The 24,336-nt window shown below is 42.6% G+C and overlaps 1 protein-coding gene and 1 pseudogene across 2 annotated transcripts in view; one reads left to right on the top strand and one right to left on the bottom strand.

Annotated features, from left to right (window-relative positions):
- LOC147020844 (antiviral innate immune response effector IFIT1-like) overlaps positions 1–17,029 on the top strand; it is a 30,778-nt pseudogene extending 13,749 nt beyond the window's left edge. The window contains exons 2-3 of the transcript XR_015061979.1: positions 8,166–8,214; positions 14,267–17,029. The product of XR_015061979.1 is annotated as an antiviral innate immune response effector IFIT1-like (transcript). The remainder of the gene's footprint in view (positions 1–8,165; positions 8,215–14,266) is intronic.
- Positions 1,087–11,623, bottom strand: LOC147020845 (antiviral innate immune response effector IFIT1-like). The gene is made up of 2 exons (XM_085896529.1): positions 11,476–11,623; positions 1,087–2,546 (listed from the first exon to the last, which is right to left on the bottom strand). Exon 2 carries the CDS (start codon positions 2,536–2,538, stop codon positions 1,246–1,248), a length of 1,293 nt encoding a protein of 430 aa, XP_085752655.1. The 5' UTR covers positions 2,539–2,546; positions 11,476–11,623; the 3' UTR covers positions 1,087–1,245.
- Positions 17,030–24,336: the final 7,307 nt, after the last annotated feature.

Below are 24,336 nucleotides of genomic sequence, written 5' to 3'. Positions count from 1 at the left end.
GATCGCTCTCGACCAATTGACAAGATCAAGTGTACTGTATCTGTTCTGTGATGGTGCTGCGCAAGCGTTTTGGATGGAGGTAAAGAACTGTTGCTATCCCATAACCCTAACCACTATTCTAGGGGTTTAGATTTGATCGATGTACCAGTCGATGTACCAGTTTTTTTAAATTTTTTATTGCTTTGGAGCCAAATAAACATTTACACATCCCTCACACAGGGCATCACAACATCTTCCCCAACTGTGTGGGGTTTCTTTGACTTTGCAATCCTCAGTGAAATCAGGAAAGATGCTTTCACACCACAATTAAGTCAAATTGTCATTCTCCACATTGAAAACTCCTGATGGCAAATTTCCCGTTTCTTTTGTTGAAAAAAATCTCAACGTGGCTTCTTTTCACAATCAGGATGCTTTGCAGATAAATGGCGGTGAAATTCCACGGGTTTAAGTGCTTCGTTTGACAATACCTCCTCACAAATAACACACTCACTTTGATTCATCCTTGGATTCAGTAAATGTAAATCCGAATGCTAAATATTCTGGATGACATTTCTGACAGGGAGACTTTCTTTTCTTTGAAGGTGGCTGAGATTCCTCTTCCAGTCAAAGGCCCAGGCTGGTACCCACTACCACTCGCTCGTATAAGAAATCTCTCCATTTTGCAATGTACTGTGTGTTCACTGGTCACCGAGTCGAACCAGTCATGATATTTTTTTTTAAGTACACTCCGGAAATACGAAGACGAGTTAGGTGGGATGCAATACAAAAGTAGAAAATGATTGTACAGTGTTCAGCATGTGACAACACTGTGGGGGCTGCGATGTACTTCGTTGTTGAACATGAACGGAAAGTTCATATTTGTATCTATTTTGGTTAAAATGGCTGCTTTGAATGGTTTGGCTTAGAATTGCATCAAAAGCCAACAAATGCAGAAGAGTATTGTATAAAGAACACTATGTATATATGTATATATATATATATATATATATATATATATATATATATATATATATATATATATGTATATTTTGAAAGTCAAGGAGAAAACTTGAACGACCTGCTGTTATTAAGTGAACATGTACAACCTGAAAGATTTTTTTTTTCTTGCAGTAAGTCATGAACCACAAGTGGTCTGCAGACTATAAGTTGGGAACCAATGCTCTACAATAATGGAAATGATAATGGTTGGCAGAGGAGATAACAGGAAATTATGGATTGCTGTGAACTCAGTTTTTAAAATCAGGATCATGAATGAGATAACTCCTCCAGTCTCACTTTGCAGATGTTTGCAGTAGATGGATTCTCATTAATATAAAAGCCCAACGTAAAATGCTTTTTTGCTTCTTCAACATCATTTTGCGACTGAAGGAACAATCCAAACTGAGAATGCAAAATCTGAACATTTTCCAAACTCTTCGTACATTCTTGGTCAGTGAAAAGATCATTGTAGAGATGACGTGCCTGATCTATCATTCCAATGTCAGCATAAATTTTTGCAACATTGCACATTGGCATGACAAATTTCTTTTCAGACACAGCAAATGATTTCTGGCAAAAGTAAATGGATTTGCCCAAGAAACATTTAATTTGATCTTGTTTGGTCTTTGATGCCATTCTCTCGTTTTTCAAAAGTCTGGCTTTCTTGTAGTAAACTTTCCCCAAAATGTACAAAATTGTTGGGTTATTGGAGCTGATATTCAAACCATCTTGAAGGATTCTGATTGCTTCATCCAAGCCTTCTGAAGAGCCTTCACGTTCTAAAAATAGGCCACAGTACTTCTGAATGGTAGGATGGTTTGAGGCCTTGTGCAAGGCTTTCTCCAAGTGCAAATATGCCTCTTCATGTTGCCGTTTCATTTGGCAACGCAAAGCCAGATGTACAGAAGCCATACTGTTTTCTGGGTCAAGTTCAAGGGTACGTCTGAGAAGTTTCTCTCCTTCCAAAATATATATTCTGAAGCAATCCTTTCGATTGTATTTCCACTCCAAACGACACAATGCAATGGCACATGCTAAAGTCCACTGAACATGATCCGGTTGACTTTTCAATGCTTCTTTGAAACATGTTACAGCATTGTTGTAATGATCAAACCCACAGTGAAACAAGGTCCAGCCTTTCTCAGCCAGCACTTGTGGATTCTCCTGTGAGGTACAATCTCTGCCCTTGGTTTCACAGCTTATCTTCTGTACTTTGTTGAGATAAGAATTGGCTTCCTGCTGGTTGTTCATTTTGTAATAGACCCAGGCATAATTGCTGTAAAAGACCAGATTGTGTTCACTCATTTCCTGATGGGATGTCTTGTGAGAAGCTTCTTCAGCTGCAGCGAGGTGCTGCAGAGCATGAGACCAACTATTCTTCATTGCAGCAATGAAAGCAAGGAAGTTGGGTGCTGCAGGTTTCCAAACTTCAGAGTTGTATTTCATCTGAAATTCAATTCCTTCTTCGAGCCATGAGATTCCTCGAACAGATGCTTCCAGGTTCCAGGTGAAGTGGCATTCCAGTTGTTTCAGCTCTGCTTCTAAACCTTGATCGACCATATCAGTTTCTGAAAAACATTGAGAACGAAAAAGAGCAACCAGATTACAGCCCCTCGCTAAGAGTTGTTTTGTGTGGAAAATAAATGGAAGGTGCACTAACTAAATTAAAGGTAAAAACGAGTTGAAGGGTCTTAAGTGTCTAAAGTTTACTCTAAACGGTCTTAAAACATCAGTAGACGACCTGTGAACTCGTTGGGTTCCCGTTATGACAGTGGTTGATGAAAAAAAAAATCATTTCAAGAAAAAAAGATAGCTCCAGCGAATTATACCGCTGAGGTTGTTTGCATTGATCAAATTCTCCCGAAGAGGACTTGAATGAATCGGGAATAGATTTTTTAATAATTTTTTCGTTGCCCGATTTGAACGAAACTTGATACTGCACACCACAGGGGAATGGTGAGTCAGGCAGCTCTAAAATGTTTGCGCTATCGTGTACCGTATTGGCTGTATTTCAGGAACATATATATATATATATATATATATATATATATATATATATATATATATACATACATACATACACACACACACACAAGATGAGAGTTTTAGTAATATATAGATTATAAAGTGTGAATGTCTAATGGTATAATGGGGTAGAAAGGAGTCTTAGGAGTTGTAAAGGGTGAAATGAGGTCGAAATGGTCTTCGCGTTCTTGTGGTCTTAAAGGGTCAAAAAAGGTTTGGGGATTCTTAAGGTTCGAAATGGTCTGAAGGTCTAAACGAATCTGAGGGATCTTAGGGTTCTAAAGAGTCTAACAGGATGTAAAGGGTGTAATGGGGTCAATAGGGTCTTACATTTTTAAAGGGTCGTCGGGTTATAAAAATCTAAACAGTCTTATGGCTCTCAAGGTTCTGAAAGGGTTGCTTGGTTCTCAAGGGCCTTGGAGGTGTAATGGTTGTGAAGGGTCTTCGGGGGTCTCAAGGGTCTTGCAAGCAAGGATAACCTTACACAAAAATGCTGAAACTTTTGTGGATGTGGTTGATGGTTTTCGTTGATTGGGGAGAGAGATGACTTGGAAATGCAACTACTTTTTACAATGACAAATTATATATTTTGTTGAAAGAAACCTCGACTCAGATTCTGCAACCGGTCGATATGGCATCAGCCCACGTGTCCTAAAATCCTGCTCCTCTGCTCTTGCTCACCCTCTCTCTGTTCTATTAACCCTCTCATTTGCCCAAGGTCATCTGACATCTGCTGGGAAATCAGCAAATATTACTGCCCTGCATAAAAAGGTACAAAAACAGATCCCTGCAACGACAGACTAATCAGCCTTCTCCCAATCATTTTCAAGGTTATGGAATCCATCATTGCTTCAGACATTAAATCCTTCCTCTTCTCCAATGGCCTGATTTCCGATCATCAATTTGGATTCAGACCCTGTCTTCTTCCCAGGATCGACTGCTTCTGCTCTCCCAACAATGGATGGAGATCCCCCATGCCGGACATGAAATCAGAGCCATATCACAAGACATATCGTGTGCTTTTGACACGGTCTGGCACCCTGCCCTGCTCACCAAACTCGCTTCCAATGGTGTCCAAGGACATCTCCACACATGGCTCACAGACTTTTTCTCCTGTCGCAGTTAACATGTGGCTCAAAATGGAGTTCTCTTATCCCCTCTTCCTGTCCAGGCTGGAGTTCCTCAAAGCAACATTCTGGGGCCTGTTCTTTTTCTGGTTTTCATCAATGATCTCTCCAACTCTCTGGAAAATTCTCTTTATCTCTTTGCTTATGACTCCACCCTCTGCCGTACCATCTGTCATCCCTCAGATCGGCATGCAGCAGCTTCTTCGCTCACTCCAGATCTGGGTTAAATCACAAACTGTTCCAACACATGGAACATGTCTTGCAATCCAGACAAATCTCACACTCTCACTCTATCTCCCCGAAAGGACCGTTTAGAACCCCCCCCCCCCCGCTCATCTACTTTCTCAACAATACTCTGGAAGAAGTTCTTTCTTTCAAGCTTCTGGGTCTCACTGTCTGCCATGATCTTTCCTGGGAAAGCCACATTTCCAACCTGGTCTCTAAAGCCAGTCGCTGACTGGGAATCCTCAGTCATGTAAAGTCCATCCTCAGCACACCTGAGCTACTGACCACATACAAAGCTTTTGTCCGCAGCCTGATGGAGTACTGCTCTCCCCTCTGAGCTGGTGCTCCTGCCTCTCACCTTTCTCGGCTTCACGCTGTAGAAACAAAGGCATTTAGGATCAATGGTGTCTCCTGCGATGAAGCTGAGTCTTTGGGTCTCACTCTCTCACCGCAGGTGGGTCGGTGATCTTTCTGTCTTCTACCATCTCCTCACCGGTCTCGCCTCCCCTGCTCTGTCTGGGATTTGTCCCCACCATATTTCTGCAGGGTGCTCAAGGTCCATCAACAACCCCCTTCTTGTAAAACTACCAAAATCACGAATCACTGCTCAACTTCTCTCTTTCATTCCTCTTTTTCCCACCTTTGGAATAAACTCCCACACTATCTTCAATCTTATTCTTCCCTCCAGGCCTTCAAAACAGCTGTTCGCCAACTGCTCTTATCTTTCCCCATCCAAATTCTCGATCTTTTCTACCCCCGTTAATCCACCCCAAACCCACCTCCTTCAAATTCCCTGCTTTCCTTCCTGACAGTCCCTGTGGTGTCCATCTTGTATACCCCATGTTCCCCACTCCATCCCTCTCCCTTCCACAGATTTCCTAATGTCTCTGTTCCCCACTGTTTTGTCCTTCCCACGCCCGCCCCTCTTGTCTCATGCCCCCCCCCCCCCCCGCTGTGCGTTGTGTGTTCGCTCTCATACGAGCCTCGATAAGGTATACAAAAAAAAGAAGTTGCATGACCATTGCTTATCTGTGAATTGTATAAGGAATGTATAATGCCAAGTCATGTAAAGTTATTAAAGGAAGAGGATTATTACATGTAAGCTCAGTAAATTAACCTCTTCAGTCAAAATGGTGTGGATCAGGTACAGTAGGGCTGTCATTATTTTATTAAAATAAGGACAACCCTAAGGTACAGACATGATGGGCTTTCACTAAAACCATTCACGAATGAACTGGCCAGGCATGCGGTTCTGACGAGCATGAATTTGAAATTTGTTCAGGATGCCGGCGATAACTCGCTGACTCGTCACCAAACAGAGCTTGGGATCTTTAACAGTTGAGTAGAGGGCACCCAGGGCACTGGACTAGTCGGCCAGAGTAGGCCATGGGTCCAAGGAGCGGGATAGTGTACTGGGCACAGGTGACCCATCGGAAACTGGACCCGTAGCGCCGAGATGCCACATGGGCATATGCGGGGGAGTAGCCGGGAAGGGCACTCCCTGTGTTAATAGGGAGCAGGTATGCTCGGAGACAGCCTCAGGGCCCGGGGATGCCGTAGTTAGAGTTCGGCAGACGGAAGTCCCTGCCAGTTAAGCCACACTGCCCAGCCACAACATTGTGCAAGGGCACGAGAGAAAATTTGTGGGCAGGGCCCAAAGTAATAATGGACACCAACACAGGCGACGGGAATCGTGGTTGCTTGAACCGATAGTTTAAAGTGACAGGCGTGTTGAAAAGCCCCGGGCATAGTTTAAAGTGTAAAAAATGCTAGGGTAGTTAAAAAAAAAATGTACCCCTTCGCTGGACTCATACTGAGAAGATTGCTGAACTCTGTGGAGGTTGTTCTAAGGCTTTGTTGGGCCTCGAGGCAGGACACTAGTCTCTCCCTTATTCCCCTCCAAAAAAAGATCTTCGGGGTTCGGAGTCGACGGACAGGATAGGTGAGCCAGACACAGTAGGAGGGTTGGGGACAAGCATTATAAAGAAAAATATATCTATTAAGAAAATAATAATAATAAAATAAAAATGAATAAAAAGGGGGAAGTCTAAATTTTCTTGTTGCAAACTAAGGGAGTGGGTATGGGTAAAGACAGGTAAAGGCGATAGGTTTGGGGGAGACAGTAGGGAAGGTCAGAGCCCGTTTTCAGAGCGGCTGGTAAATAAGGTGCCCTGAAGCTTTGCATAAAAGAGCCCAAGTATCAGAAGGCATTAGGGGATCTTGGACAGCGATGGATGCTCTCTGCAGACCTGTATGACACAATACAGTTCACCTGTCATATGTGTGCCACTAGATTACCAGTTACTGAGGTCAATGACATGCGCTATCAGCTTTTCAAAGCAAAAAAGAGGTGACATCGAATCAGGACAGCTTCCTCCTTGTAATGATTGTCTTTACTTTCATGCATTAAGGGCAAACTACCAATCCTGCATATGGCGTCGTAGCCTCCATAATTATCCATCCATCCCAAGTCCTGAAGGTCATGGTTGGGTCCTGAATGAAGAAGGGCAACTTATCATTCAATGGATGAAGGGCCCACCTGCCCCAGATGTTGTGCTTGAGTTTATGTCATGCAAATGCTCACGAGTATGCAGTCATCCTGATTGTCAGTGCATGGCAAATGGGCTTAAATGCACAGAGATGTGCAAGCTACAAACATGTGACAATATGAAGAGTGACTCAGAGGTTACCATGGAACAGGACAGTTCAGATGAGGATGATGCCAGTAATGAAGAATAGTGTACTGGTACTTGCAGTAAGGAAATTAAAGGTTTACTATTATCACAACTATCTTATAAATATTCTACAGAACTAGAATGGTTACTAATGGTGTTATTGGAAATTAGATAGAAGTAGGTAATGTGACATGGTGGTGGTGGTTGCCTTTTGTAGTGCATCTCAAAGAAATCAGGACCTTTGTCTTTATTGTGTCAAACTGTGTGGTATATAATGGTACATTTTTCATCAAGGCCTATATAACAATACAATGCTGTTTAAAGTGGTATATATGTTACAGCATTAACTCATTTAAAATGTTTGAAGCACTTTTGAAATGATGAATGGATTACAAAGATAATCCCCAAAGTATGCACGACACTAGTGTTTATACATTTAGTATAGTAATATATGAATCTAATAATCACAAAAGAGTATCTTAAAAAACATAGTTTAGCTATATTGTAAAGATTTAAAGATAAGAATTCCAGGACTCGGGAAAAAATCAGTTACTTTCCTTCATTTTTGTCATTCTGGGGGTAGTGAATCTAGTGATAAAGATTGGTGTGCTCTGGCATTATAAAGCGACCACATAGAAAAGTCGACATCGACTTTTTGGACTACTCAGATGTTTAGCTATCTAAAATGCATTATAAAATCTGGTGCCTCCTGATGGCAGTCATGAGCCAAATTTGAGGTCTGGACTCAAGGACTACTTACAAGTTCGGTTAGTACTGTGCAGGGAAGTGAGGTTTAGTGACGAGTCATTGCTGGGAAATGGAACACATGTCACACGGTAATTCCTATATAAACACCATCACTCCTGGATGAGAGCACAGGTTCCAGTGCTGTGTTCTCATCCAGGTGAGTGAGCTGCATTGTTATGTGTAATCTGTCATTGTTAGCATGTTCAGAATGGAATAAAAAGTATATTTTATGCCTGTAATATATTTCTCGATAATCTGATCCCCGAGCGAAACACCTTCACTAAAATCAATGATTGCTCCTTCGGTCTGATAACAATGTCATCGAATCTCAATTGTTTTTGTTTTTTTTCAGGACATTCGGTGAAAATTACCTTTTGGTGCCAACGAGGAAGTGCTGAGTTGTGTAGCTGTTCATAAACATTAGCAAGCATCCTCAAGTAAGGATAATCTATTTACACACATACGCCAGGGTTTGGGTCTGCACGGACATGGTGTGCACGATGGCAGCATGTTGGGTTAAACGATTGTCTTAGCTCTCAGGTATGAATGTTGATATAAAGTGTTGGAATCCCGACTGGGTTGGAATCCCGACTCGACTATAAACTGTGAGTAGTGGCACTGCGTTGCATCACAAAGTGCACGATCCATTGGTGATTGATAAGCTGGGTTTCTGTATACTAGCATTAGTTAATCGCTGTTAAAGTTTGAGATATTTTTCCTTTTGTCTCAATTGACACGTTTCGCTCAAATAGACAATGTCTTTTTCAATGTCTATCTCACATTGTCTATTTGAAATAGAGAATGTCTATTTGACCGAAACGTGTCAATTGAGACAAAAAGAAAAATATCTCAAACTCTAAAAGAACAAGACGATGACGATGATGAAGCACCGAAAACTGGAAGATTTCGCATTTCCGAGAAGCAGAAGTTTTTTTGATGTATTGCATTTGAACTCTGATTTTCTGCACAAAGACCCAGATCAATGGGAAACTGAAGATAGTTTCGTACTATCGTCAGCAAGCTGAAAGTTGTGAATGACTGTGCAGAGCGTGGTGTAGCCCTGGCGACTGAGTACAACAGTCTTATTACGTACGATGAGGAGCAAAAGCAGTACCTATTACAAGTGGTAACTGATCACCAAAAACGATTCCTGGACTGTAAGAAATCAACTTTGACCAAGTGAATTATAGCTCTTGTCCCGTCTGTTCAAAGACTCTGTCTGCAAACTGCGGAGTTAGAAAAACGCGAAAAATACATAAAATCTTGATTTTTTTTGACTTTTCAAGTTTCACTGAGATGGACTGGAAAAATCTTGCCAAGTTCAACAATATTTTTCTGCAGTACTGCAGATTCTAATGCACCAGAAAACATCATACATTACATGTTAATGTCATTTTGGCACAAAATTTAAAAAAAGAAAAATATAAAATGAATTTCTGTTTTTTCAAATTTCGATGGACGGCAGCAACCCCTAAAATATTTTTTTTCGGGTTCATATATTTTTTTTAAGATATTTTTCTCTCATAAATATCAACCTAAATTCGGGATAGCCCCTTGAAATTTCCGAAAAAAATAAAATAAGGACAGCCCTACTGTACCTGATCCACACCATTTTGACTGAAGAGGTCAATTTACTGAGCTTACATGTCATAATCCTCTTCCTTTAATAACTTTGCATGACTTGGCATTATACATTCCTTATACAATTCACAGATAAGCAATGGTCATGCAATTTTTTTTTTGTACACCTTGTTGAGGCTCGTATGAGAGCTAACACATAACGCACATAGGGGGGCATGAGACAAGAGGGGCGGGAGTGGGAAGGACAAAACAGTGGGGAACAGCGACATGAGGACAGTGGTTCCCAATCGTCTTCTATGCCCCACACCCCTAGGAAATGTTCGATTAATGTTCGCACCCCCTTCAAAAGTAATATCACATTTGAAGATGAAGAAGTCTAATTTATAATTTTTGAACCACAAATTGAACCACATACAATACTGCGGGTGAACAAATTGAACTTAAAAAAAATAAGCTTTTAACTCAGTGCATAAAATGCAAGTATAAATTTAGAAAGTGGATTCTAATTTATTCAGAAAAAATTGTAAACAGTAAAATCAATCCCAATTGTGAACATAAAATTCAATGACTTCTTTGCTCCTGCTTCTCATTCACGATTTTGTCAAAACGTGGAACTTTCTTGCTGACTGCCATCCGTAGGTCTGCCTGTGGATTCAGGCGATTCCTAGATTTTGTCTTGATTGACAAAAGAGAACTGAATCCACATTCACACAAGTATGTTGTTGCAAATGGAATGAGGACACAGAGTGCTTTTCCACCAAGTCTTGGGAACATATCCAGTGCTGCACACCAAAACTCCTCCAAAGTCTTGCTGTCAAATTGCATTTCAAGAGTTAGATTTGTCCGCAAATCAATAAGATCTTCCTTCAGCTCCTCATCATCTGACATTTTCTCCAAATTATAGGAATACGGATTCATGATCCATTCTTCTGAAATCTTCAGGTCTCCAGCAGCAAAATATCCATCAAACGATTCTGACAGCATTTCCAAATGAGCCACAATTTCTTCACGCACAGTAGGAGTTATGGATCCAGCATCATCAACAATCTCTTCTAGTGAAGGAAAATTTAAGAGACTGCCTCTTTCCATCCTTCGACGCCAAAGATATAACTTTTCTTTTAAGGAATTCAACTTTTCACAAGCCTTCAATATGTTTATCCCTTTTCCTTGAAGAGAACTACTCAGGTCATTCATACGAGTGAAAATGTCAGCTAAGTAAGCCAGCATTTGGGCGAATTCCTGTGATTCCAATGCCCTAACCAGATCACATTCACGCTCCTCCAGACAAACTTTGATTTCTTCCCGCAGTTCAAAGAAGCGGGTTAAAACTTGTCCTCGTGACAACCAACGGACTTCTGTGTGGAAAAGCAAAACTGAATGCTCACACAACCCAGATCCTCACAAAATGATTTGAAGATGCGATGGTTCAAAGCTCTCCCCCTGATCCAGTTGATGATCTTCACACAAGTATCAAGGACTTTCTTCAAATTTGGAGGCAATGTTTTTGATGACAAAGCATGCCGATGAAGAAAACAATGGGTAACTTGCAAGTCTGGAATCTCCTTTTTCATCAATGCAGAAATTTAAATAGTACTCAAAACACACGTTTCGACACCGTTTTACAATTAATTAATGTCAAATATAAAATACTAACTTCAAGACTATTAAACAAGCAATTGTTAAATCACCATTATTCTGCAAAAGTGCCTAAATACTAGTTTTCCGAAAGTTTATAATGTTCACGATTAAATTCTATTAATAAAGTGTTCACTAGTGGTAGTACGCAATAATACGTATGGCGGTCAATGTGCTAAGATAAATCACACTTAGTATGGAGAGACAATGCAAATTTGTAACACGCTGCAACAGTTTCCCAGCCCATCACCGCGTGTACTATAACCAGTCACTCGCCCGTAAAAATGATCAAAGACAAATATCTTGTGCCTACAGTGTAGGCGTAATGATGTACAATGATTATGTCAGATGTTGCGTTATAATGATTTTAAAAGCAATACTCTGACAATCAGTTACTTTACTTGTATGTTAATTCTGTTATTCTCTCCTTTTGATTAAATAGTCGTAAACGAGATTACTATCTACGCAACACAACCACCTACTATCACTTCTCAAGGCACACTGGCAGCTGGCTGAGTGATGACTCGTGACTCGTCACTCAAGGACACAAGCCACTCTTTGTCGCACCCCCTGAAATTCCATCTCGCACCCCCAGGGGGTGCGGCCACCCCAGGTTGGGAACCCCTGCATGAGTAGATCTGTGCAAGGTAGAGGGATAAGGCAGGGAACATGGGGAATACAAGATGGATATCACAGGGACTTTCAGGAAGGAAAGCAGGGAATTTGAAGGAGGTGGCTTTTGGGGTGGATTAACGGGGGTAGAAAAGATCGAGGATTTGGATGGGGAAAGATAAGAGCGTGTGTGGGAGTTTATTCCAACGGTGGGAAAAACAGGAATTAAAGAGAGAAGTTGAGCAGCGATTCGTGATTTTGGTAGTTTTACTGGAAGGGGGTTGTTGATGGACCTTGAGCACCCTGCGGAAATATGGTGGGGACAAATCCCAGACAGAGCAGGGGGGAGGGGCGAGACCGGTGAGGATAAGGTAGAAGACAGAAAGACCACTGACCTGCCTGCGGTGAGAGGGTGAGACTCAAAGACTCAGCTTCATCGCGGGAGATACCATTGATCCTAAATGCCTTGGTTTCCACAGCATGAAGCCGAGAAAGGTGAGAGGCAGGAGCACCAGCTCAGAGGGGAGAGCAGTACTCCATCAGGCTGTGGATGAAAGCTTTGTATGTGGTCAGTAGCTCAGGTGGGCCAAGGAAAGACTTTGCATGACGGAGGATTCCAAGTCGGCGACTGGCTTTAGAGACCAGGTTGGAAATGTGGCTTTCCCAGGAAAGATCATGGCAGACAGTGAGACCCAGAAGCTTGAAAGAAAGGACTTATTCCAGAGGATTGTTGAGAAAGTAGATGAGGGGGGGGGGGGCGGGTTCTAAACGGTTCTTTCGGAGAGATATAGAGAGAGTGTGAGATTTGTCACGATTGAAAGACATGTTCCACGTGTTGGACCAGTTTGTGATTTTACCCAGATCTGCAGTGAGCGAAGAAGCTGCTGCTTGCCGGTCTGAGGGATGACAGATGGTACAGCAGAGGGTGGAGTCATCAGCAAAGAGATAAAGAGGATTTTGCAGAGAGTCGGAGAGATCATTGATGAAAACCAGAAAAAGAACAGGGCCCAGAACACTGCCTTGAGGAACTCCAGCCTGGACTGGAAGAGGGGATAAGAGAACTCCATTTCGGGCCAAATGTTAACTGCAACAGGAGAAGAAGTCTGTGAGCCACGAGTGGAGATGTCCTTGGATACCATTGGAAGAGAGTTTGGTGAGCAGGGCAGGGTGCCAGACCGTGTCAAAAGCACATGATATGTCTTGTGATGTGGCTCTGATTTCATGTCCGGCATGGGGGATCTCCATCCATTGTTGGGAGAGCAGAAGCAGCATATCCAGGGTAGAGGACATGGTCTGAATCCAAATTGATGATCGGAAATCAGGCCATTGGAGAAGAGGAAGGATTTAATGTCTGAAGCGATGATGGATTCCTTAACCTTGCTAATGATTGGGAGAATGCTGATTGGTCTGTAGTTGCAGGGATCTGCTTTTGCACCTTTCTATGCAGGGCAGTAATGTTTGCTGATTTCCAAGCAGATGTCAGATGACCTTGAGCAAATGAGAGGGTGAATAGAACTGAGAGAGGGTGAGCAAGAGCAGAGGAGCAGGTTTTTAGGACACGTGGGCTGATGCCGTCTGGACCGGTTGCAGAATCTGAGTCGAGGTTTCTTTCAACAAAATATATAATTTGTCATTGTAAAAAGTAGTTGCATTTACAAGTCATCTCTCTCCCCAATCAACGAAAACCATCAACCACATCCACAAAGGTTTCAGCATTTTTGTGTAAGGTTATCCTTGCTTGCAAGACCCTCTAGACCCCCCGAAGACCCTTCAGAACCATTACACCTCCAAGGCCCTTGAGAACCCAGCAACCCTTTAAGAACCTTTAGAGCCATAAGACTGCTTAGATCTTTTATAACACTAAGACCCTTTAAAAAGGTAAGTCCCGATCGACCCCATTACACCCTTTACATCCTGTTGGACTCTTTGGAACCCTAAGATCCCTCAGATTAATTTCGACCTTCAGACCATTTCGAACCTTAAGAATCCCTAAAACCTTCTTTGACCCTTTAAGACCACAAGAACCCTAAGAGCATTTAGAGCTTATTTCACCCTTTACAACTCCTAAGACTCCTTTCTACCCCTTTAGACCATTAGACATTCACACCATATAATCTATATATTACTAAAACTCTCATCTTGTGTGTGTATATATATATATATATATATATATATATATATATATATATATATATATATATATATATATGTATGTATGTTCCCGAAATAAAGCCAATACGGTTCAAAATAGCGCAAAAATTTTAGGGCCACCTTACTGACCATTCTCCTGCAGTGTGCAGTATCAAGTTTCGTTCAAATCAGTCAACGAAAAAAATTATTAAAAAATTAATTGACCATTCAGTCAAGTACTCTTCTGGAGAATTTAATCAATGTAAACAACCTCAGTGATATAGTTTGCTGGAGCTATCTTTTTTTTTTCTTCAAATGATTTTTTTTTTCATCAACCGCTGTCACAATGGGAACTCAATGAGTTCACGGGTCGTCTACTGATGTTTTAAGACCGTTTAGACACTTAAGACCCTTCGGCTCGTTTTTACCTTTCATTTAGTTAATGCATCCTTCCATTTATTTTCTACACAAAACAACTCTTGGCGAGGGTCTGTAATCTGATTGCTCTTTTTCGTTCTCAATGTTTTTCAGAAACTGATATGGTCGATCAAGGTTTAGAAGCAGAGCTGAAACAACTGGAATGCCACTTCACCTGGAACCTGGAAGCGTCTGTTCGAGGAATCTCATGGCTCGAAGAAGGAATTGAATTCCAGATGACATACAACTCTGAAGTTTGGAAACCTGCAGCACACAACTTCCTTGCTTTCATTGCTGCAATGAAGAATAGTTGGTCTTGTGCTCTGCAGCACCTCGCTGCAGCTGAAGAAGCTTTTCACAAGACATCCCATCAGGAAATGAGTGAACACAATCTGGTCTTGTACAGCAATTATGCCTGGGTCTATTACAAAATGAACAACCAGCAGGAAGCCAATTCTTATCTCAACAAAGTACAGAAGATAAGCTGTGAAACCAAGGGCAGAGATTGTACCTCACAGGAGAATCCACAAGTGCTGGCTGAGAAAGGCTGGACCTTGTTTCACTGCGGGTTTGATCATTACAGCAACGCTGCAACCTGTTTCAAAGAAGCATTGAAAAGTCAACCGGATCATGTTCAGTGGACTTTAGCATGTGCCATTGCATTGTGGCGTTTGGAGTGGAAATACAATCGATGGGATTGTTTCAGCAAAAAAATTTTGGAAGGAGAGAAACTTCTCAGACATACCCTTGAACTTGACCCAGAAAACAGTATGGCTTCTGTACATCTGGCTTTGCGTTGTCAAATGAAACAGCAACGTGAAGAGGCATATTTGCACTTGGAGAAAGCCTTGCACGAGGCCTCAAACCATCCTACCATTCAGAAGTACTGTGGCCTATTTTTCGAACGTGAAGGCTCTTCAGAAGACTTGGATGAAGCAATCAAAATCGTTCAAGCTAGTTTGAATATCAACTCCAATAACCCTACAATTTGGTACACTTTGGGGAAAGTTTACTACAAGAAAGCCAAACTTTTGAAAAACGAGAGAATGGCATCAAAGACCAAACAAGATCAAATTAAATGTTTCTTGGGCAATTCCATTTACTTTTGCCAGAAATCATTTGCTGTGTCTGAAAAGAAATTTGTCATGCCAATGTGCGATGTTGCAAAAATTTATGCTGAGGATGGAAAGATAGATCAGGCACGTCATCTCTACAATGATCTTTTCACTGACCAAGAATGTACGAAGAGCTTGGAAAATGTTCAGATTTTGCATTCTCAGTTTGGATTGTTCCTTCAGTCGCAAAATTATGTTGAAGAAGCAAAAAGCATTTTACGTTGGGCTTTCATATTAATGAGAGTCCATTTGCAAAATACATCTGCAAAGTGGGACTGGAGAAGTTATCTCAATTATGATCCTGATTTTAAAAACTCAGTTCATAGCAATCCATCATTTCCTGTTATCTCCTCTGCCACCCATTATCATTTACATTATTGTAGAGCATTGGTTCCCAACTTGTAGTCTGCAGACCACTTGTGGTTCATGAGTCACTCCAAAAAAAAAAGAATATTTCAAGTTGTACATGCTTACTTAATAACAGCAGGTCGTTCAAGTTTTCTCCTTGACTTCCATCATCTTCATATATATATTGTGTTCTTTATACAATACTCTTCTGCATTTGTTGGCTTTTGATGCAATTCTAAGCCAAACCATTCAAAGCAGCCATTTTAACCAAAATAGATACAAATATGAACTTTCCGTTCATGTTCAACAACGATGTACATCGCAGTCCCCCACATTGTTGTCACATGCTGAACACTGTACAATCATTTTCTACTTTTGTATTGCATCCCACCTAACTCGTCTTCGTATTTCCGGAGTGTACTTAAAAAAAAAATATCACGACTGGTTCGACTCGGTGATCAGTGAACACACAGTGCATTGCAAAATGGAGAGATTTCTTATACGAGCGAGTGGTAGTGGGTACCAGCCTGGGCCTATGACTGGAAGAGGAATCTCAGCCACCTTCAAAGAAACGAAAGCCTCCCTGTCAGAAATGTCATCCAGAATATTTAGCATTGGGATTTACATTTACTGAATCCAAGGATGAATCAAATCGAGTGTGTTATTTGTGAGGAGGTATTGTCAAACGAAGCGCTTAAACCCGTGGAATTTCACCGCCATTTATCTACAAAGCATCCTGATTGTGAAAAGAAGCCACGTTGAGGTATTTTTAAACAAAAGAAACAGGAACTTTGCCATCAGGAGTTTTCAATGTGGAGAATGACAACTTCACTTAATTGTGGTGTGAAAGCATCTTTCCTGATTTCATTGAGGATTGCAAAGTCCAAAAAACCCCACACCGTTGGGGAACCTGTTGTGATGCCCGGAGTGACGGATGTTTAAATGTTTATTTGGCTCCGAAGCAATAAAATATTTAAAAAAAATACCTCTAACAGCTTGCCTCCACTCCAATTATTCCAAATGATTCAAGAAATGACACACGACTGTAGCCTGACTGCAGCCCAAACAACAGCGCCACCACTTTCAAGAAATGACACACGATTATAGAAGAGCAACATGTTCAACGTCTTCTAGGTAAGAGATTCGCCATTCAACTCTGAATCCTCAGATGTTTCTGATTTAGCTTACTTACTTTTTATTTTCTGATTTTTAAATGTTAGTGAAAAAGGGGGTAAGTGGTTTGAAGGAAAAATAGAGACACCAAGCTGTTAACAGCTTGGTCTGTATACTGTAAGGGGTTGAGAAACACTGTTGTGGAGTAAAAAAAAACAAAAAGGATAAAAGAGTCTTGAAAGAGCTATTTATATTCTTGACTGGCCAATACCACCGGTCACTTCGCGAACGGAATACTAAACGGGAGGGGGGGGGTGGAGGAGAAAGAGGGAGAGAGGGGTGGGGGGGGAGGAGGGGTGGGGGAAGAGAAGACAGGATGAGGTGAGAGGAAGGGAACGTAGACGTGCGGTGGAGCGTTAATTATGATTCATACTGTTTCATCAAAATGATTCTGCAAAGATTAATAGGAAGAGATGGAAACAAAATAATGTCTGAAATCCATTTTCTACCTGTCATACTATCAACATGGTCCAGAGACAAACACCGCCCGGAGACGTCTGGACACAAACACTGCTCGGACACATCCAAAGAAAAACTCGCGTCCGGAGTCAAACTCCCATCCAGAGACAAAAATTCCGTCCGGGGATGAACTTCCATCCGGACATAAATACTGCCCAGACGCGTCCGCACACCATCACCGCCGGACGCGTCCGCACACCATCACCACCGGATGCGTCCGCACACCATCACCACCGGACGCGTCCGCACACCATCACCACCGGATGCGTCCGCACACCATCACCACCGGACGCGTCCGCACACCATCACTGCCCGGACGCGTCCGCACACCAACACCGCCCGGACGCGTCCGCACACAATCACCGCCCGAACGCGTCCGCACACCATCACCACCCAGACGCGTCCGCACACCATCACCAGCCGGACGTGTCCGCACACCATCACCACCCAGACACGTCCGCACAGCATCACCACCCGGGCGCATCCGCACACCATCACCGCCCAGACACGTCCGCACGTGATGACCGCCCGGACACGTCCGAACACGATCACCATCACCACCCGGACGCCTCCGGCCACCATCACCACCCAGACGCGTCCGGGTATCATCACAGCCCAGACGCCTCCAGAGACAGACACCGCCCGGACTTAAACACCGCCTGGACTCATCCGGAGCCAAGTTGTCCAGAGACAAACTCCCATCTGGATATCCATTGGGACCATACTCTGTACAGAGCATTGTTACTGCCGAAGCAGTCTCCTGGGCTATTGGTATAATCCTGGACAGGTCCCCACTCCGATACAGGATACTCAAATGGCTCAATCATCCCATCAAGCTCATTTTACCGACCTCGGAAGGATGACAGGCTGAGTCAAACCCACCTGGTTTGATTAATTATCCATCCATCCATCCATTGGGACCATACTCTGTCCAGAGTGTTGCTGCTGCCGAAGGAGTCTCCTGTACTTTTGGGCACAATCGTGGATGGGTCGTTCCACAGGATACTCAAATGGCTCCATCATCCCAACAAGCTGGGACTGATTTTGCCGTCCTCAGAAAGATGACAGGCTGAGTCAACCCGACATGGTTTGATTATGTTTGTAACCATATCCTGATGCTGTGTGGACTATGATTGCCCACTGACGGACCTCTGGAAGCTTATATATGTTGCTGCATTTGAGCCTGGGGAGTAACTGCTGAAATCTATCTGTCTGGGTTCTTCCTCACATCTTTGCTCTTTCTTCTTTTCACACTTCTTTCTACTTTTTTCAATTCTCTATATTCATTCTACTTCTTGCTTTTTCTTTTCATTTTTTCTCTTTTATTCTGTCAGGAGATAAACATTGCCCGGATAGGTCCGGAGACAGACAACTGTAATATTGGGGGGAGGGGAGAGAGAGGAGGCGGGGAGGGGAGAGAGAGAGGAGGCAGGGAGGGGAGAGATTGGGGGGGGGGAAAGAGGCAGGGAGGGGAGAGAGAGGACGGAGGGGAAGCGAGGAAAGAGGGGAGAGCGAGGAAGGGGATGGAGGTGGGGAGAGTCACGCCTCACCAAACATTGTTATATACTTTGGGAGGGAGGTTGTGAAGAGGGGTTGAGATATAGAGAGATATAGATAGATATAGAGATAGAGATAGAGAGATAGAGAGATAGAGAGATAGAGAGACAGAGACAGAGACAGAGACAGAGACAGAGACAGAGAGAGAGAGAGAGAGAGAGAGAGAGAGAAAGAGAGAGATAGAGATAGAGATAGAGATAGAGATAGAGATAGAGATAGAGATAGAGATAGAGATAGAGATAGAGATAGAGATAGAGATAGAGATAGAGATAGAGATAGAGATAGAGATATATATATATATATATATATATATATATATATATATATATATATATATATATATATATATATATATATATTGGAGGAAAAAACAAAAAAACTTGAGGGGTGGAGTTGGCATTAGCAAAGAGAATGATATATTATGCAAAATGACCAAACACACACACACAAAAAAAAAAAAACTCATGTCAGAACAGCTGAACACATAATGACACAACATAGTTTGTAATGTTATCCGGTGGCACATCTGCAAAAACTTTGCTATTGAAGTTCCAGAAAATTTGTGGGAACATTAACCCAAAGCAAACACTGAAAATATGGAAGTGCCGCTCAAGTACGACTGAATGATCCCATCGAGCATGAACATCGAAAACAAACCATTGCAACCAGATATCACACTTAGATACAAAAAAGAGAAGGCGACATTGCTAATTGAGGTGTTAATACCAGTTATTTTGAACTAAACGATGCAGAAATCAAGAAAATGACCAAATACCAAGACCTCAAGAATGAAGTGAAAAGATCCGAAAAGCTGAAGAATGCCAAGGTTGTACCAGTGAGAGTTGGAGCTACGGGAATGATGACGAAGAACCTCACAGAGATGCTAAAAACCATCCCTGGGAATATTACGACAAACAAACTACAGCTGTCCGGTGCTCAGTGACGATCCTGAAGAGAACCCTCGGCACAAAACTTTATGAACAGAAAACTTCACAGCTTGATCCATGAATCGTGACCCCTTACCAAAATGAAGGTGGATACTTTGAGCCCACGCATGGAGGACTCCATTCCACATTCTGAAACCCCATATGTGGACACCAATCAACGACACACACACATTGAGGTGGCGACTTTGAGACCTGGTACATCTCCGTTTCACCTCCTGAAACCCACCCACCACAGGTGGAGATAGCCGGTGATGGGGAATATTCCTTTTTCAACAAGTTGCCTTTTCTTTTACTGTACTCACTGTTTTTTACCCATGTACTCGATGCCTTTTTATATACACAATTCCTTATATTCATTTCTTTGAATTCAAAAAGTATATAATCACATTTTTACTAAGACCTATAACCTAATGTTTTATCTCCCACCTATCCTCCACTCCCCTTCCCTGTCTGCTTCTTAGTATTTTGCTTGATTCTCACCAAGGCGAGCTATAGGTCATCATGCTCTCTCATTGTTATCCCAGACCCCTCCACTCCTACCAAAGCATATATATATATCAGGAAATGTAAACTTAGTTTAGTGCAAATCATCATGGATGTTTACATCTCAGTGTTTTGGACTCCGTGGTTCCGCGAAATAAATGTTCTTTGATGAAATGTACTTTTCCTTGTGGACAGTGGATTATTTGTGTATTGCAAATCGAGTTGTAGGATTTACACCGAGTCGGTTAAGATAACAAAATTCCACAACACCAGCAACAACAGCAACTTGCACGCACGCACACGCACAGTGAGATCTGGGGTGGGAGCATTTAAAACCCATGCTATCTTCCTGGCAAAGGTCTGTCTGCGTACATGCAGCGACCTTTGCACCCCATCGGTTGGCTCACTCTGAATCTGATTCGTATATGCTAGCCCCTCAACAGAGGGGTGCGTTTGGAAGAGAGATAGAGGGGTAGAGAGAGAGGGAGGGAAGAGGAAAAGGGGGAGAGGGAGGGAAGAGGAAAAGGGGAGAGGGAGGGAAGAGGAAAAGGGGGGGAGGGGAGGGGTCAGAGAGAGGGAGAGAGAGAGAGAGAGAGAGAGGGGGGGTCAGTGTTGGAAAGAGGGAGAGGGGTGGAAGAGAAGGGGTATGGTTGGGATGGAGAAAGGTGAGGGATTCCGGCAGATGTGATGCCCAGTTTATCGTCCATCTGAGAGACGGCACACACGTTGATGAATCACCCTGCCTGTGAAAGACTGGGATGATAGTTTATAGCTGGATCGGCATTTAAATCCAGACGACAGAGTGAGCATGCATACCTCTCGGCTTTCCCACCATGGTGTGGCGATTCATAATTTCATAACAAAAGATTTTCTCATTGTGATCATATAATATATTTTGCCTTCCTACCTCCGGGCCAGAACTGCGGAATCTCCATGGAAACTTGTAGAACACGTGCCAAGTGTTCTACAAGTGGCTTCACTTCAAGTAAAAGTGGCTTCACCAAGCAAGACACGAAATGGTTGAAGAAACTTTTAAAAGTGAAACGTTTTTTATTTGTATTTATCTATGCTGAAGTGACAGGTCATATAATGGAAGAAGAAAAAGGGAAAACGCCATGGAAAATAAAATTGCACATTTCACTGAACAACAAAATTTTTTTACTGGAGATGTGTAAAGTGATTTAGACTAATTTGGGTACGCTGATTTCAAAAATCATAACCGTTTTGCTGTATCACGTCAGGATTTTCAGGAACAGAAATATTCCCATTGCCTAGAAGTCAGGATTTCAATGAAATTTACAAAAATTCATTTATTCATTTATTTCATCATGAATGCTTCAAAATTATAGAAATTACAGAAAAACTCCACTAGAATGTAATTAAAAATGCTTTAGGCATTTGGCTTTGCGTTTGTGCTGCTCTGTGTCAGTTTCACGATGCAGGAACCAGCAGAAATCGCCCATCATGTTCGGGTTGTGCCGCCCTTGGTAATGCGTCTCCATGAGTGAAATCTCTTGGTGGAATCGCTCGCCGTGCTCGTCCGAGACTGCTCCCAAGTTGTCAGGGAAGAAGTTCAGGTGCTGGTGTAGGAAATGGATTTTCAGGGACATCCTGGAGCCAAGTTTCCTGAAGGACTCCAGCAGCTGCTGCACTATTTCTTCATAGTTGTCCGCGCGCTCGTTCCCCAAGAAGTTGTCCGTCACAGCTTGAAAGCTCCTCCACGCTGCCAGCTCTTTGGAGTTTAGAGTTGTCGGAAAAGTTTCGTCCTTCATAATCTGTCGGATTTGCGGTCCAACAAAGACACCAGCCTTGATCTTGGCCTCCGACAAGGTGTTGCCAAACTTTTCCTTGAGGTATAAAAACCCACGCCCATTCAGATCCATTGCCCGTACAAAACTTTTCATCAAGCCAAGCTTTATGTGGAGTGGTGGAAGGAAAACCTTGGCTGGGTCGACAAGGGCGACATGCTTCACGTTGTGTCGACCAGGTACATGCTCTTTTCGCTCTTCCCAATCTTTCTTCGTCCAGTGATTCTTGTCGTCTCTGCTATCCCAGAGACAAAGGAAGCACATGTATTTCGTGTAGCCTGACTGCAGCCCAAACAACAGCGCCACCACTTTCAAGTCTCCGCAGATGTGCCAGTTGAAGTCATTGTACTTGATGGAATCAAGCAGCTGCCGCATAGTCTCATAGGTCTCTGTCATGCCGAACGCGTGAGCCAGTGGGACTGATGGTTTCTCGTTGCCATTGTGGAGCAAAACAGCCTTCAAGCTGTTCTTCCCTGAGTCGATGAAGAGGCGCCAGTCTGCAGGATCGTGATCACACCCAAGTTCTTTCAACAGACCGTTGATGTCACTGCAGAATGTCATCGTGTCTTCCATCTCAAATAACTCAGCCATGTCTCTGTGACGTGCTCTGAACAAGGATATCTTGGTGTTAGGTTCAAGTAGATTCCACTGCTGCAGCCTTGATCCAAGCAGCTCTGCCTTCGCCTTTGACAGCGAGAGATCTCTTACAAGATCATTTAAGTCTCCCTGGTTCAGAAGGTGTGATTCTTGAGTGTCGGGTTCAAAAGGTTCATCATCACCATCCTCTTCACCACTGCTTACAGCTATGTTCTGATCAGCTGGAGGTGTTGGAATGGGGTTCTCGTCATCATGAGGCACAGGTTTACGAGCAGAGACGCAGTCAGCGTACTTGATGTGACCTTTATTCTTATTGTTGAAGCCGGCGATGCTTGTGCAGCAGAAATAACAATCATCATGATGATTCTGCGGCTCACGCCATATCATGGGCACCGCCAATGGCATGCTCGCGCGCTTGCCCACCAACCACTGAGTCAAGGTTGTGTGACAGCTTGTGCAGCAGATGTGTGGTGCCCAGCTCTGTTCTTGGTCCCCCACCTTACACCCGAAGTAGTGAAAGTAGGCGGCCTTCATTTTCACTGCTGTTGATATACTTCGCTGTTGATCTTTTTTGGTATACCGACCACAGACATAACAGAAGTTGTCAGGATGATTGGTACAGGAACGCCTACTCATCTTTATCTGAAAGAAAGAAATATAACACAAGTTAACAACAATTGTACGAAATAGACATGTTAAAGACATATGTAAATTTCATTGAAATCCTGACTTCTAGGCAATGGGAATATTTCTGTTCCTGAAAATCCTGACGTGATACAGCAAAACGGTTATGATTTTTGAAATCAGCGTACCCAAATTAGTCTTAATCACTTTACACATCTCCAGTAAAAAAAAAATTTTGAAATTTGTTGTTCAGTGTTTTCAGCAAGCCAGCCACTGCCTGTTGCACCGCAGAACAACACGTGGCCAACGCATGTGAGTGACCCTTGAACTTTGGTAAAGTCAATGGATATACAGTATTCAGTGACTGTGAATATTGTAGAGTACTCAAGAAACTTAAGCACTCCAATGAAACAGTTGATAAGAAATGACTCAGTTGGCATGCGATTAGCAATCACCAAACTGTCATATTAACAAGCTCAAATGAGCTAAGATCCTCGTCCTCTTAATGATGACGTCATAAAAACGAATATGACGTCATTGTGATGTAATGATTTCGAAGATAATGGTATAGGCGATTTCCATTAGCGGCGATATTATGACGTCAACTTTTTTTCTCGGAAGAGTTTCCAAAATCGGAGATGGTTACTGCCTGCGCGTGGGCTTTCTGCATATACATGGCAAGTTTCGCAAAGATCCGATGAAAACTCTGGGTTGTGAAACAAAAAATGTCAAAAAATAGGAATGACGTCATAAAAATTGATATGACGTCATAGTGATGTATCATATGTGCGGTAATTAATCTCTGCTAATGCCCTGTTCGATTCCCGCAAACAGAATTCAAAAAGCTGCCTGTTTTGGAGATAATTTTTTCGGCGATTTCCATGAGCGGAGATATTTTGACGTCATAATTTTTTTTCTTGGAGGAATTTTCAAAATCGGAGATGGTTACTGTCTGCGCGTGGGTATTTTTACATATATACGCCAAGTTTCAGGAAGTTTCGATGAAAACTGTAGGCTGTGAAACAAAAAAGTCCACAAGAAGAAGATGAAGAACAACAACGTGAGTAAGACTG

Source organism: Eptatretus burgeri, chromosome 9 (assembly GCF_056783735.1).
Source record: "Eptatretus burgeri isolate ZD-2024b chromosome 9, Ebu_testis_v1, whole genome shotgun sequence".
NCBI classification, from domain to species: Eukaryota; Metazoa; Chordata; class Myxini; order Myxiniformes; family Myxinidae; genus Eptatretus; species Eptatretus burgeri.
The sequence above is the reverse complement of the archived record's forward strand: the minus strand, read 5'-3'. Positions and strand labels throughout refer to the sequence as shown.

Coding starts and splice junctions, on each gene's coding strand:
- LOC147020845 (XM_085896529.1), bottom strand. CDS start 2,538: ATGGTCGATCAAGGTTTAGAAGCAGAGCTGAAACAACTGGAATGCCAC.